This window comes from Falco biarmicus, chromosome 12 (assembly GCF_023638135.1).
Source record: "Falco biarmicus isolate bFalBia1 chromosome 12, bFalBia1.pri, whole genome shotgun sequence".
Classification (NCBI taxonomy): domain Eukaryota; kingdom Metazoa; phylum Chordata; class Aves; order Falconiformes; family Falconidae; genus Falco; species Falco biarmicus.
Genome location: NC_079299.1, coordinates 25,148,624 through 25,165,235, shown reverse-complemented (window position 1 = coordinate 25,165,235; position 16,612 = coordinate 25,148,624). Strand labels below are relative to the sequence as shown.

The following is a 16,612-nucleotide window of genomic DNA, read 5'->3' as shown; positions in this document are numbered from 1 at the left end:
CTGAATTTGTACTGTGCATCACAAATGCTTGATTCAAAAAGGTGACATCAATACGCTGCGGCACACGGGACATATTAATAGTGGCTTTGATAACATCAGATTCCTCCTGAATCTGATTACTACATACAAGAAGGAAGCTGATCCCCCTCTGACAGAAGTGTAAAAGCCAAATTCAATTGTTTCCCAACGTACTGTCATGACCAATAACCGACTCTGAAAAAGACTACTCCAACACATTTTCCTAATGGGGGAAGATCAGTCTGCAGAGGGATTCAGTCAGCCCTTTTCTATTTCAACTGAATGACTGCCTAGCTGTTTTTTTCAAGAGCTAGATGTAATTAGGATATTACTGCTGATAGAATATAACTCTAACATCCAAGAAGAAATGGCAATTCATTCAAATAAAAAATATGATACTGATGTTCATTCACAAGTAATATTTTTAAAAGCACTTGTGGAAAAAGCACATTTCAATTTTCCATTCAAAATCTATTTTTACCTTTAAAAAATTTCTGACAATCAGAAAAGATGAACTATTCTTTTTATTTTCTCTTTTTTTTTCATTTTTTTTTAAAAAAACCAAAACAAAACAAAAAACTTTTCCTTAGATATTTGGTGCATGGTAGTTTCAATTTCTGGTTTCACACTGTTTTCTAATGGGAACGATCTTTAGTCCCAAAATCCCTACAAAACACAAATCTACTTATTTTAACCTTTAAAATCCAAGGTCGTTCCATGCTCAATTAGTTTTTAGCTTAAAGAATACATCTATGAACACCAAGAAAGCACTTTCGCACTATTGCATCTCTCTCTTTCTTGGGCATATTAATGGTTTTAATATATCGTCCATGAATATATGGCCCAGGCTTCTCGTGCTAACTCTCAAATCGGAATCATTTCCATTGCTTGAATGATTTATTACTTCTAATATGCAAGGGGACAAGTAGAAAGGAAGAAAAGTGTCAATAATTAAAAGTTAGATGCAGAAACCAAGAACTGTAATTCTACAAATGCTCACTGCAATGAACTAAAGCTCTGTCAGGCACAGCTCCTCATATCCTGAATGCCCAGAGTCTCCAAGGTGGTCAGAAAGATCAATTTTCCATTTTGCAGAAACCTGGAAACCACTATTACAAAAGGGTATCTGTGGAACAACGCTGCTCTTTTAAATGAAGAATTGTCAGGATGACATGATCTGACTGCAAGTATTTTGCAATGAACAAAGCAGCAACCACCAGGGAACAATGCCAGTCAGCAGTAAAGGGAATTAATAGCTAGAGGCAACACATGGAGGCACAGTTTCACTGCAACATCCATCCTGTATCTAGTAGCCTTGGAGTTTTAAACTGCTGAAGGGCTTGCCAATCTTACTAGAAGCATACGGCTGAGAGGAATCGTAGAACACAGCACACTTTGGGTTGGATGGGACATTTAAAGGTCATCTAGTCTAACCTGCCTGCAACAAGCAGGGGCATCTTCAGCGACATCAGGTTGCTCAGAGCCCCGTCCAACCTGACCTTGAATGTTTCCAGGGATGGGACATCTACCACCTCTCTGGGCAACCTGTGCCTGTGTTTCACCACCCGCATTGTAAAAACGTTTTGCTTTGTATCTAGTCTGAATCTGCCCTCTTTCACTTTAAAGCCATTGCCCCTCATCCTATCGCAACAGGCCTTGCCTAAAAGGTTGTCCCCATCTTTCTTACAAGACCCCTTTAGGTGCTGGAAGGCTGCAATCAGGTCTCCCCGGAGCCTTCTCTTCTCCAGGCTCAATAACCCCAACCCTCGCAGCCTGTCTTCAGAGGAGAGGTGCTCCAGCCCCCTGATCATCTTTGTGGCCCTCCTCTGGACCCACTGCAACGGGTCCGTGTCTTCCCTGGGCTTCAGGCTCCAGAGCTGGGGCCAACACTCCAGGCGGAGTCTCACCAGAGCAGAGGAGAAGGGGAGAATGTCCTCCCTTGACCTGCCGGCCACGCTGCTTTTGATGCGGCCCGGGACATGGTTGCCTTTCTGGGCTGTGAGGGAACGTTGCTGGGTCATGTCCAGCTTTTCATGCACCAGTACCCTCCGCCGGGCTGCTCTCAATCCCGTCACCCCAGCCTGCATGGACACTGGGGGCTGCCCCGACCCAGGTGAAGGACCCTGCACTTGGCCTCGTTGAACCTCAGGAGGTTCATCACACAGACCCTCTTCTCGAGCTTGTCCAGGTCGCTCTGGATGGCATCTGGTCCCTCAGGTGTGTCAACCCCACCACTGGTTGGGCTTGGTGTCATCTGCAGACTCGCTGAGGGTGCACCTGATCCCACTGTCTGCGTTATTGAAGAAGATATTAAACAGTACTGGACCCAATATGGACCCATGAGGGACACCTCTTGTCACCAGTCTCCATCTGGACATTAAGCCTTTGACCACTACCCTCTGGATGTGACCATCCAACCAATTCCTCATCCAAATAGTCCACCCATCAAATCCACATCTCTCCAATTTTTAGAGAAGGACGTTTTGAGGGACCATGTTGAAGGCCTTACAGAAGTCCAGAGAGATGACATCCATAGCTCTTACCTTGTGCACTGATGTAGTCACTCCATCACAGAAGACCACTAGGCTGGTCAGGCAGGACCTGCCCTTGGTGAAGCCATGCTGGCAATCTCAAATCACGCCCCTTTTTGAGTAAACACCTTTCAAAAAAAACTTTTGAAGTCTCTACCTCCACCCTTTTCAGCAAAAGTAGTTTTACCAAAACTTACCTCTGGGTACTTCAGCTTTAAGGTTTTATGCATTTCTCGAAAACGACTGTACCGCCTGAACACCGTCCAGGTCTCATCCAGGACTGTTATCTATATCACACAATACAAAAAGAAGAAACAAAAGTAAAGCCACACAACAGTAAAAACCATGCAGGATACAAGGTTATCATATTAATAAGGGCAATTCTCAGTTCCTTTAAATCTACTAGCTTTTGTAAGTTTACTTATAAAATTAATTTTTCTGTCATTACAGTGGCAGAATTGTGCTTAATAAGAAGCACCGATTGCAAAGCAAGAAAACCTGAACGCATTTATTCCTTATTCCAGAGTGGTTTAACAAGGCTATAAAGACATTAAAATATCCCCAATCCCAAATCATTCCTTGGTGCAGCATTCCTCTCAGCATTACAGTCAGTGGGTGTTCCACTAATGAATGCACAACCGTAGCGTGGCCTCTCTAGACATTCAGAGAAATGTACAGTCTCACATACATATACGCACACATATACACAATTAATAAATACGCATTCCTCAGAAAAAGAGCTCATAACCACATAGAACAGGGTTCCAATTTGTAGGGTAAAAAATTATATATGCCAGCTTTCAGTAGAAGACATTCCTTTAAAAGAGTCTTGGTCTGTGTCATCAATATGTTTATGAACATCCCATTTATAAAGGAAGTCTCATTAAAATCTACAGAATTACTTACTCCTGTGAATAAAGAGCATAGCAAAAGGAGTGAAGGGGGAGGGCAAGCCAACCTTACCACCAGTTATTCACAAAATCCTCCCTGGAACTGAGAAATCAACAAAAATTTCAGGGGGCAAAAATTTTCACTGAAATTAGGTGCAATGAAAGAAATCAGTAAGTGGGTCATAAAAGTACTGTGACTGGGGACTTTGATTTTACAACCAAATCTTTCTGTTGCTCTAGTGGTCCAAGGCTACCAAGAAGCAATGCTGCAGGTAGAATAAGCATGTCTAGCAGAGCTGGACAAAGCCAGCTGGCATTGCCTAAACCTGGGAAGACCACTGCTTTTTTAATTTAACAGGCCTAATGTGTGACACTACCTCTGCCTAGCTACGATTTTATGCACAAAGATCAAAAATAAGCATTTTCATAAAACACAATTTATGAAGGCACAGGCTTTTTAATCTTAAAGTGACTTCGAATTATCAAGTAGTTCCCTCGCTACTGTGCATATGAGAAAGTTATGGAGATAAAGAAAGTTGCAATGGAGCAGAATAACCAAGTCGGAGGAAAACAAACCCGAGTAACAAAGCCAGAGGGAACCAACACCCAAGCACCACTGTTGACAGCTGCTACCCCATGCTCACAACAGACTCCCCTCTGGCCCACCCTTCTCCACCCCACTGCCTCTGCTGCTGTATACAACAGGGAAACTGGGTGAAGTGTTTTAGAAACCAAAAAATACTGTGTCTTATGACATCAGGAAACAGGTTTTGGGGTTGGTTTTTTTCCTATTTTTTAACCTCTGTTTTTAACTAAAAGATGTAAGTAAACAAGACTGGCCTTCTCAAAGCTTTTCACAAACATTAAAACATAGGTTCTTCTACCACATCTCCACAATGCAAATTCATTATTTCTGATAAAATTCATCTTTCATGTCACCAATAAGCTTGACTACTATTAGGACACCTACATGATGGACTGTATCCATGCAATAAGTTGTTAACAGTGTCTAACTTTAAAAATCAGGTGAATGGATTTAAAATGAATAGGCAGGTTTAACTAAAAATGTAACTTCAGGAATACGCATACTACACTGATCTCAACCAATTAACCATTTTGTTCTGAACATTTACTTTAAAGGGCTTTGTGATTTCAGTTAAACATTAGAGCACAATGGATAATCATAAAATAAAGATGTTACTCATTCGTGCTTTCTTTTTGCTTTAATTCTGCATTTTAATCTCTCCGAGTCAGGAAATTTTGCTGTGATAATTTCATACGTACATGATCTTTATTTAAAAGTGATCTCTTTTTTTCCCTAGGGTTTTCCGCAGAAGCGTGCCTTCAGGGGAGCAACTAGCACAAGGCATCCAGGACTCCGCCAGCTACACAGCCTGGGGAAGAGCATGTATGTCAGCTTGCCAGCGATGTTGTTGGCAGTGCATCTGACAGCTGTCTAGGTGATATGGCGGGACCAACCATACTCAAAATTGCCTGCAGCCGATTATTTATTAGCTTTCTTCTACAAACTTTAATGAACAACTTGTTAGAGACAGACAAGAAGAAGAGCAAAGCCATGTATCTGTGCTGCCTAAGAACTGAAGGATTTTCTCTAGAGCATTCTCTGGCAGCTTGGATTGACCCGACTCAGTCCCTGTTACCCTCTGTTTACTTTCCTAATTCTTGCAATTAGACTAGCAGGTAATGCATTGCAAAATTTTATTGTTGCTACTGCTATTATTGATGGAAAATGAATTTCAAGGCTAAACAAAATCTTAACTGGTCCCCAAAGCTCAGCAATAATGTTGTTAGGCCAGACAGGATAAAACTCCACTCCTAAAGAGGAGAATTACAGTGCACCTGGCATAGCAACAGCATGTCTAGATCAGGGCATTTTACTCCTACAGCTGATCCAACAAGTTTCAGCTGGCATTTTTTTCCCTCATTTAAAAAAGCTATATGATAGACTATATACTCCTGAAGTATGCGATGGGGATATATGCACATCTTTTTTACAGTGAAAAATAAAGCAAATTTGAAAAGCCCTTTAATTTTCACTTGTAATTTGCTAATATAGTAGAGAAAAATATTTTCTAAACTAAAAAAAAACAACAAACACATGCTTGAGTAAATCTGTAATACAGATTTTCAAAATATTCTTATCTGGGCAATTATGTGACCCCAGACTTGCCTCAGAATTATGGGGGTGGTGAGGTTGTGGTGGTGGTGGTTTGTTTTGGGTTTTTTGGTTTGTTGTTGGGTTTTTTTGTTTGTTTTTTCATTCAGTGCACCATTTCCTACGTAAAACCTAGAAATTTGAAAGGCGATACTGCAGTCCTGTCTCCTTCTCATGGTGACTGACAAAATAAACCACGTCACAGAATTTTTTCCCCTTCTGCCCCACGCAAATAGAAGTAAAACCTGGGAGAGGGAATATTCCACCTGATTCTGAAGCAATTAAAAAACCACCAGAAAATGGCCACCTTACTTATCTGGGCTGGATAAACTGTCTACAGTCATGGCGAAAATTCCTATTTCTCAAAATGGACCTACTTGAAAGTGTTCCTCACGTTGTCTATGACTACAGCATCTAAAAATCTAAAGGTTGCCTAAAAATTTCTTGCAACCTTTTTTTGTTTATTATTGATGGTATTAATCTGATAGAGTTAAGGGAAGACTGGGCTTTTTCTTTTTTCTAATTTAGGTACATATGGGGCATGCATCATTTTCTTTAAGAGCTAGGTATCAATGAGCACTGCTGCTTTACTCCAATTCTGCAACAGTTCACTGATCTCAGAAAGAAACTTAAGACTAGAAACATGGACATTTGAGAAGACCCACCACAGCATTTGGCTGAACAGAACTGCGACTGGACTGGGAGAAAAACACTGCTTTGGGGTGCACCTGCCCAGATCTCCTACAGGGAACTCATCAGAGATGACTGAAAGGTTTTGAAACGCAAGAAAAAGCCAGTTTTGAAAGAATATCAAACAGGATAAATAAAATAAGCGAACTTGGAACAACTAGGGGAAGCTGAATAAAAATGTGAAAGTTTATCTAAAACGTTCCCTCTTTCCCTGTCAGAGGATCCCTTGCAGGGTTGTGCTTGATTCCAGGCTTTGCTTCCATCACCTGCTCTTGGGAGACCCTGTGTGCTTTTATGTGAGCTGGGGTTCCTCCTCCCCTGCTGCCTGGCTGCTCCTTTTGCTGTCCATAGGTACTACCCGCAACCACAGGTACTGTCTGTAAAAGATGCCAACTGTCTTAGCGATGCAAAAGCTCTTCCCACACACTGTTTCTAGCATGGCCTTGTGAGTATTCTGTGTATCACAACAGCATGAAAGGAAGGGGAGAATACAAGAATAGTTTACTGGTATTCTAATTCAGCTTTAGCATAAATATGTTTAGACCTGACTAAGTTACTACTTTATTGTCTTTAAAAACAATGTAAAACTGTCGCTTAAAATGGAAGATTTTTGGAAATTTATCTATTCATACTGAATACTTAACAGCAGACCAGCACAAACAGCTCCACGACATCTCTTGCTGCAAAAGCAGAGGGTGCTATCTTAACTCTAATAAATATGGATTTGTTTCTATTTTGAATTGCCTCCAATAGGTTCTCATGAGACTCAATCAACATGCTAAAGTAGGATCTGTATCCAGTGGAAGAACCTGAGCGGACACACCATTTTGCTGGCCCATTCCCAAATGTTATATATGTCTCAATGGACAAACCTGCACTAAAAGAAAATATTTTTGGATGCTATGTTACTGTTGAAAGACTTACGAACTCACCATGATGCTGCCAAGAAAAGTGGAACTCTCCCTCTTTTGGCATATAAAGAAAATAATCTTTACTATTGCATGTCACAAGAAGAAATTTATGTACTTGTTCCATATAGAAATTAATTGTATTTGTTCCTCTGTACAGCAATATGCCAGGATTTAACTACAAACCCAATGACTAGAAACATCTGCTGAAGAAAACAATTCTGAGACCTCTAGAATTCAAAAGTTTGTGGAGTGTCTTACAATTCAACTCAATTGTCCCTTGACCCTTTGTCAGATCTCAAAGTGCTGTTACATGCGAACAGGTCAGTTACCCATTTTCCCAAGAGCAAGAGGAACCTTGGTGAAGAAAGCTTATTTGGGATCTAGCAAAGGAATCAAGATTAACACCAGCCCTTCCCCAAGACTGACATGTATTCTGGTACAAGGTTATCTGAAAATAAACTTGAACTAAGTAAAGTGAGGCTGAAATTAGGAATTATTTCCACAACTGACACTGTATACTGATGCATCAGGAAGGGATGAAAAAAACACGTACATGTTTTCTCCTCCCTGCCCTGCCTTCCTGTTTTCCTGATTTTTAAGAAAGAAAGAGAGAAAAAAAATCACTCTTCCACGTGTTCTGATTTCCCAAGAATAACAGTAGCAGCTGCTGAAGATTAATACAGATCAAAGTAGAGCTGGGAGCTCTGCAGGGGCAAGGTTTAAAATAGAAAAGTTTGTGAAAGGCCTGTGGATTGTAGCTTGCAGACAAATCCTGACCACAGCAAAAGTAGCCCACTGTGACATACAGAGACCTGAAAGTAAAGGAAAAAACAAACAGTTGATCGATCTGTGTAGGGGAATGACTATAAGAAACATCCCAAAGACTGCCAAACCAAGGTCCATAGCAACTTCGGTAAATATATTTAGTGCTTTAAGGAAGCTGACAGCAATGGAATAAAATTATTAGTGATAGCCCATTCCCTACCCCATATGTCATCCATTTCTTTGAAGTTCATCAAAGCAGTTATTTAAGCAGCAGTTTCTCTCAAAGGCAGACTAGAGGTGGCACAGGACAGAGACAAAAGATTGTACCGGCAAGTACGACAGAATAGAACAGCCATTCCATACACACTGCTCTTAGCTACAGCATCCATTCATTCCATACCATTACTGAGGGTAGGTCACAAGTCTGCTCTTCACAGAAACAAAACACAAGCAACAGAACTGTTGGAGCCTAGTTGCATCTGCATTGGCTTCTCTCCTTGATATATCCTCCTGTTCCTTCCTGGTTACAAACCCCACTCCCCTTCTAACATTTTTCTTTTACTACATTTCCTTCCAGGTAAGTCCAAGTCTTCCTGCAAATACTTACTGCCCCTTCCTCCTAAGATTTTGCAGATGATTACATGGGTTAGAGATTAAGGGAAAAGAAATGCACCAACTTACTAAAAAGAGAAAACACATTTTTACTTTATCTACCTTCCTTAACCATTAGCCAGTTCAGTAAATTCCATGTGCTGAAAACAGATGGTGAATAGAACAGTCCTTGGGGAAGTTTCTTATGTGCTTACTCTTCTCTCAGCATCTCTTTGGCTCTGGGCTTTCACTGGCCCCAGAAAATCCAAAGTTCAAAAGGCAAAAGGAAGTATTACATCCACAAATTGTGCAGTATGATTTAAGATGAAAATTTAATTAACACAAAGAGAGCTAAGGTTACCCATCTTAAGAAAAGCCTTTGTAAAAGAGAATGTGAGCACAGTTCAAAAATGGTTCTTCACACTATGAGGGCAGGTCACTCCTCCAACTTGGTTCTTCACACTATGAGGGCAGGTCACTCCTCCAACTTGCACCAGCTAACAAAGCATCTGGCAGTACATTCAGTGAAGAAGGCTGCCAGTTCTGTCTCTGATGCCATGTACATCAGTTATGCTGCATGTCCACATGCACTGAGAGCACATTTCCAATTAGACTTCACATTTTGCTTTGAAAAAACACTGGCTTCATACCAGAGGAAACATAATGAATATGCATTTTTTTTCCAGCATTTCTGCGCAGAAGAGCAATGGAGGAAGCCACTAGAACAGAGGGGAAATGGATAACAGTTTGGAGAAGCAAGACCTTGGAAATGCAGGGTGGAAACAATCAGAACAACAAAGACAGACTGAAAGGAATCAAAGCCTTTGTTGCAGATATGTGAAAAATACCTATAATTATGCTTTCATTATTACAGGTAAACATTTCAAGTCCAATCATTTTCTATACCTGACACACACATCTCAAAAAAGCTCTTTCCTATAACTATTCTACATTTAATCTTCACCTCTGCAACACCTTCAACTGGATTATTTGACAACGGATCTGGAACTGCTCACTCCAAGAGTCGGACCACCAACCTCCTGTGTACAATTGATCCACTTTGAAAATACCTGTCTTTACAGTGTCCTGTATTGTGCATGCCTTCTCACAACCTCTCTTATTTAACTGATTAACCAAGGCCACTTGGACAACAGAAAAAGAACCAACAATTGCACTTGTGGAACAAAACCTACATTTCATTGGAATTAGTAAGGTGATTTCTGGAATCTCCAGATTCTCAGGTGCGTTTCCAGCTGCTGTTTCTATCTTCACTAACTGTGATGCTGTCACAGTGAACACTGACAGTTGGACAGAGCAAACTAGGAACTATTTGGTCTTATACAAAAGGTATTTTTCTATTGTTACGACCATGCTACTGTTGTATAAATGTACAAAATATACAGAGAACCCAAACAATGTGAAGCAACGGAAAAGCACTTACCTTTATTTCAAACTCATAGTGTTCATCCTTTCCCTGCCCACACAGGACATAGCGTGGAATACTAATTTTAATAGGGTCCTTTAGGTCATCTGGATTTGCTCCCAGTGAACGACAGACCATCCGCTTTCATGTGCATACCAAATAGGGAGAACAAAGGAAAACCAAAATCACTACATAAGTTAAAAAAACAAAAACAACTTCACTAAAAATGAGAAAGTGTTCTTGGCCAGAAGAGCAGACAAAAAGAGCATGGAGGAGGCAGAAATTATTTCTAAAATGAAGGAATTATTTGAAAACAAAGTGGATCTCCTTTTATAAGCAAGCCCTAGCATTCTGTTATGCATGGAAAAAATTAAGCTGAAGTGTCTTCAAAAATATTATTTTCTCTTTGAAAAGGCATTTTCAGCTTAGATATAAAAACAAAGGAAAGCAGATTTTATATCAATTCTCTTAAAAAAAAAGTAAATTAATCAAGCCTTCACAGTCAGCCATACTTTTTGTATATCTTCATAAAACAAACCTGTTTACAATATTATGCAAAGCTGCAAGGGATCTAGGCAATTCAGAAAGCTCTTAGACTTTAAAAATTCAAACTCATTTATAATTAAGTAAGGTACAGATAACATAGCAATCCACTGTCAGAACAGTTTCCTATTATTTTCTTTAAATTCTGACTAATTAACCGATAACTATGATAAATTTGCAGGGTCGGGACACAATGATCTAAAAAGTTATTTGTAATGAGAGCACAATCCTCTGACCAGATGAAATCTGTAATTCTGATGTCAAATATAAAATATTTTTGCAACTGAAAAGATTAATGCTTTGCAGTGACTGTGCTCAAAAGTATCATAAGCATTTACAGTGAATAAAGTACAGAAAATGCCTTTTAGGAAGTCCTCCCCTTCTTCAATTGAACATATCTGGTCTGAAAACTTAATGAACTTGTACTTTAAAAAAAAGTATAACAGCACCATGACAAATGTAAATTAGCAGTAACAAAAAAAGATTGAAAAGCTACCATTTTAAAGTTGGGACCATGTCAAGTATTTTTATTTAGTGACCCTATTCATCACTTGATCCATAACTGTACTCTCAACATTCATTTTCAGTCCTTTAGCAACTACCACAAGACATGTTGCTTGGTCAAAATTCGTCAGTCCTGACCAACGTATCTCCAAATGTGAAAATGGCTCGCACTTCTGCTCACAGACACTTGGTTTCTTTGTAGCAACTCCTGGTGACTTCCAGTACACATTCCTATTCTCCAGCTCCTACTGGAGAAAAGTTTGAAACTCATTCACAAAAGCCTCTCTGAAAGCTGCCTCTTACAGAGGTTTCTGGCATCCTCATCTGGCTCTAGAGAAGGGGAGGTTGTTATTTCATTACGAGTCAACTATAAACACCGATGTCATTTCCCTTAACATTAGCATTAAGAGTAGTGAAAAAGAAAATACAAAGAAAGTGAATTTTATTTCCAATTAACTGACTTTATCTAGATGGTGTTTCCCATAAACTTTTTTTTTTTTTTGTGAAAGTGTAAAAAATGTTTGTGTTTGAATGGGGAAATATTTTTAGTGACATTTGTTTACACAACAAAGATTTTCTCCTCTCTATTTTACCCTTCTTTCACTTCTCCCCACATTACTGGTTCTTCAACTACAGCTTATTTCTGCAGTGTAGAAGTGTAAGCAATTTTTCCTTGGGGGAAAGAGGAGCTCACTGCCTTGACAACAATATAATCTGTTTTAAAACAACAATAAAACCATAAAGCCACTCTCAAAACCACCTCTCTCAACATGTAATTTATTGGTAATTTTCATATAACTATTACAAACAGCTAATAGTCAGAGAGGAAAATAATCTCAAATTATTTTGAAAGCGTTGTGAAAAATATACCCTAATACATTAAATAATGCTTTGATATTCATAAACATCAATCACTATTCTATGTTTAATTTACAGTAGAATAAAAGACATTGCTTTGAAGTAATTTTTCCATAAAAGCACAGAATATTTGAGTTAGATTTGAAAACAAACACAGAAGAGCAAAACCATGTTATTGGGAACACACGTACAGATTTAACTTTAGGGTACAATCTGCAAAGGAATTAGTTGCAGAAATTACTTTCCTTTAACAGCCTTGATTAAGAGTCCTCCCAGATAGTGCCACTCAAAGTTGACGTTCAGCAAGGCTCAGAAGAAACGCCTTGGGGATGTCAACGAAGGAGCCACTCCTGAACTGAACTGAGACAAGGTTATGTCCAACTCATAGCTACCCTGTTTACTACACGTTCCATGAGATATTTGAGTGTACTTTTTTTGTTAAAAACAAAAAACATACCTCAAAATAACATGACACATGTTGCTCATCTTTGGTCTTCCTCAAGATACTAGAAAGTTTTGTCATGATAAAAGAAAGACCATAATTCTCTATGCAAACCAGTGTTCATCCTTCCAGAGATAATTTCCTCGTCCAATGCAAGTTATTTCTTTTTAAATCCCACGTGAGTTATATTATCATGTTTTAACATATGGTAAGAACAAATGGAAAATATTCTTACACTAGTAGAGAGACTGAAGTCTAACTCTGTCTAGTAGAAGATTGCACCTCTACTGGCAATATGCTTACAGAATTTAGAATTTCAGATTAGATACCACTGTTTTTTCTGCCAAGGGCCATCTTCCTCAAACAAGGCAGATGGCACATTCAAGCAACAGGATTCAAAAGGTATTCAGCTCCCTCTACAAGGGAAGAAACAAGAGATGGGAGACAACAGCTTATTTATTACTTGAACATCTGATGGGGTAACAGGTAAAGAATAACCTTGTACTAAGCTGAAGGCAAGCACCAATTAATGGAAATGTTTTCCTAACGTTCAACAGTTCCATTATTTCTTGGAATGTAATATTAAAGAGACTGTAAGGGATGCAGTCTCACAGTATCAACAACCCCATTAGTAAGCAAGCAGAAAAAGAGGAAATCAGGCCACACTACATGGAGAGAACCCTACAGTTAAACTTACTCCATCTGTCAGGCTAACTATCCATTTAACAGCATGAAAAACATGTATGCAGATGATAAACCCCAAACCACGTGTCTCACCACAGGTATAGGAGCATGACAAAAGGTTGAAACGCTATTTAAAGTACAACCAACTTCTGTTTACACCCTTGAACCAGGCTCATTTTCACATCACATTTTCCTTAAACGCTCACATCAAGGGAATATAAAGACTGTGGTGGAGGAGTACAAGTTAACTATTTGGTCAAAATAAATCAGAATGACAAAGCCATGCGTTGCTTCCCTGCAAGAAAAGGAAGGGCAAAGGAAATTTTAAAAGAGTATTGGATGTTCTCTGCATTGATCTTGTTCTCTTTCACTAGCCTACACTCTCCTAACCCTAGGCAAAGGGGGCAAGTCCAGGAGAAAAGAGGTATGGCAAATCCATCAATCCATGGTAACTCAGCCAACAGACTTAGAATAAGCCAAACACAATTGCTTTTGCACTTGTGATGAATTCTAATGCAGGAATGCAATAATCCTTAAATGAAAAACTCTGAAGCAGAAAAGAATTGTCAATGCTTTTCTTCCCAAAATTGCAAGTATAAAAGCTGTAAAATTCCTTAGTATTAAGAGCATACAGTGAATTGAAAATTAAAAAAAAAAAAATAAAAAAAGTGGTATCAAGGGCATGAAATAAATGAGAAGCATGAAAAACAAAGACACTCGGAAAGATTAAGGAAAAGGCAATCAAGGAGGAATGGAGAAGACATTAATGAAGACAGATAGTAGATGGAGGGAGCCAGAAAACACAGCCAAAATGGAAATCGGAAGACACAGCTGTAATTACAGTTCTGATCCACCCAACATTAATTTCCTCACTTTCCCAAGGAAATGTATCTACAGCATATCACAGACCCCCAAAAAGCAAGCAGTCAAGTAATAAAAAATCATTTTATCAAAAAGGATTTTATCAATATTCATTAGCGTCTTATTTTGAATGTATCTAAACGTATTTGGATTTCAACACCTAGTCAGATGCATAATAAGCCAAATGGCTTCTTCACTTGAACTGAATGTTAATTTCCAGATTTCCAAAGGAATATGCAAACTTCTTTGAAGAACTGATGGAATGACTGTCAGTTGAGTATTTATTTCTTTTTCACAGTATTTAGAAAAACCAGTTCCTGAATCAGATCCAGCCTTGCTCCTTCTAGAAAACACAAGTTCAATTTTTGTGAAATCCTCTTTGTCTGGCAAAACTACACATCGGATATCATTCAAACTGTACAACTGAAGGCTGTCAAATTGTGATTGCTGGCACGAAGCATCCACAAAGTTAGGTGTGGGATAGAAGACATTATTTTCCTTTAAGAGACCTATATGAGTAGTTGTAAGAACAAGAACTCTGTACACAGCTTGATTAGCACAATCTACTTTCACTGAGGCATACAGTAGTACATGAATGTCACCTAATGAAGGTTTAATACTTCCCATATTTTCATGAAGCAAGTAAACCAGATCAGCCAATTCAGTTCTAAATTTACAGGACAACCGCAGTCCATTTGAAAAAACTAAGTCATTTACTTCTGATGTCCAGTCAAGTGAAATCTGCATCAAATTGTCTTTCAAGAGCTGGTGATATAAATAAACAGCATCATCCGTTGTTGAAATCAAAACGCTTATTAGGTCATGACAAATTCTTTGAGTGAAATGTTTGTTATAGGTAAATATTGTGAGTAAACCATCTTCAGCAGAACACAGAAGACTAATATTCTGTCCAGCAAAGCCAACTTGAATCTCCTCTACAGTGATGATGGGAACCTCATGAAACATTGCCAAGGAACTCTGGCAGATGTCTTGTTTGACTGATGAAACAACAACATATAGAACAGAGCTGAACAAAAGCAAGCAAGCAGGTTGTGGATCAGGTTTTCTGCAATTGCAAACAGCGAGCCAATATATACCTTTCAACTCCTCCATTCTAATACAAATTTGAGGTAGGGCACAGGTCAAAAATTCCAGCAGTTTTTCCAGAGAACAGACCTGAAGCTTCAAAAAGAGTTCAGGAAAATGCACAAATTTCTGTCTTAACACAAGACTGCTTTCCAGCTCTTCATCTTTACAACAGCATGCAAATCCTTCAGAGGGCTTTCTCGCATAGGCGTCAGAGACTTCTGTGCTTACACGCATCATGATAGACTCTTGCACAGGGGATTCAGGCTGAACAACATTTTCAGTACGAGCTTTGGCATCATCTGTAGAGTGGGACATGTCTCTATTCATATCTGACTTGAATACATTTACTTGCAAGTTTCTTATAAGTGGCAGATCTTTTATTAATGATACTGCTTGTGCACACCTCTCACTTCTGCCACACAGACTTCCCAACTCCTTGATTTGTTTTGAAACCACAGTACTTTTGAGCAGCTGACTACTGGTATCTTTGCAAAGGCAGGAAAGCTTACTGAAAAGATATCCCAAACCAGAGGTGTGTCCTGGTCTCGCATCAAAATGAGAAGATACTGACTTAAAAGAAATCGAATCAGAGGCCTTTTGTGTTGGAAGCTGAGAATTACTAGACTGGTCTTTGATTGTCGGTTGCACTGTCTTAGTTGGGCTGTTTTCTTTACAAGTTACTATTTCAGAACACACATTAGACTGAGAAAAGAGAAGGCACGATATGCTGTTAGAGCCAGCCTGCTCATTTGCACCCATTAAGGATCCTACAGGAGACAGCTGTTTCAAGTGGGAACAATCTGATTCAGTTCTTGAGCTGTCGCAATCCGGATAAGTAATTATTTTATCATCAAAATGATTGAAATTTTCAACGTTGCAGAGCGAATAAGCCACATCATTTAAGTCATGACTTTGTAAAGAAGTAGATAACGCATTCTGATAAGGAACAGTCTTGCTTTGTAAAGTATTAATATTTTTAGACTGAATTAAACTACTTTCAATGTCACAATGACAGGCAAAGCTCTCCTGTTCTGAATTACTCCTTTCATTCTCAAATGCCTTCACTGATGTAAAAGGGGAGGAGATTCTTCCAGAACTGGGAAATAAATCCCACATCTCTGTATATGGCTTCCATCTCTTATGGTTTCTTGCTCCTGTATTTTCTCCACACAACTCAGAAGCACAATTGCCATCTTTAGACATAAATGGAAAGCCATAATGTGGCTGCCACTGTTGACTTTTCTGTTAAAAATTTCAAAAGAAGAAAACAGAAACGTCTTTATAAAAATCTTCCAATTTGAACATTTCTTAAATTGAGGATTGATTTTGATTAGGTTTGTTCAATCATTCAAAATCAGTACAAACTCTCAAATTAGAGAGAAAAATCTCACAGAAGTGATTGAGGTCTGATTCAGGAATGGTTGATCTTCCCAGCCCACCACTGCCTTTTCTTTGTGCAGCATCCATTTCACTTGGTTTATATTTGCTTCACTCGAAAACCAATGGAAAAATCAAAGGGCAATTTATAATTTATTTATTTATTATTAGAAATTTATAAGCCCTTTAGTAATTTTCTACATGTTCACAAAAAAGTAATCCTATGCTGTCCAACACAGTGTAAAAAGTCCAACAGGGT

General features: G+C 38.9%; 1 protein-coding gene across 6 annotated transcripts in view; it reads right to left on the bottom strand.

Annotated features, from left to right (window-relative positions):
- Positions 1 to 16,612, bottom strand: part of KIF16B (kinesin family member 16B) — a 142,274-nt gene that overhangs the window by 36,776 nt on the left and 88,886 nt on the right. For 3 of the 6 annotated variants that reach the window (XM_056357426.1, XM_056357427.1, XM_056357429.1), the window contains 2 exons: positions 10,014 to 10,136; positions 2,747 to 2,836 (listed from right to left, as the gene is read on the bottom strand). In XM_056357426.1, coding sequence (XP_056213401.1) covers positions 2,747 to 2,836; positions 10,014 to 10,136 — 213 coding nt within the window. Of the gene's footprint in view, positions 1 to 2,746; positions 2,837 to 10,013; positions 10,184 to 11,802; positions 16,219 to 16,612 lie in introns of those variants that run through there. The other 3 variants (XM_056357431.1, XM_056357425.1, XM_056357430.1) reach the window with 3 other exon arrangements.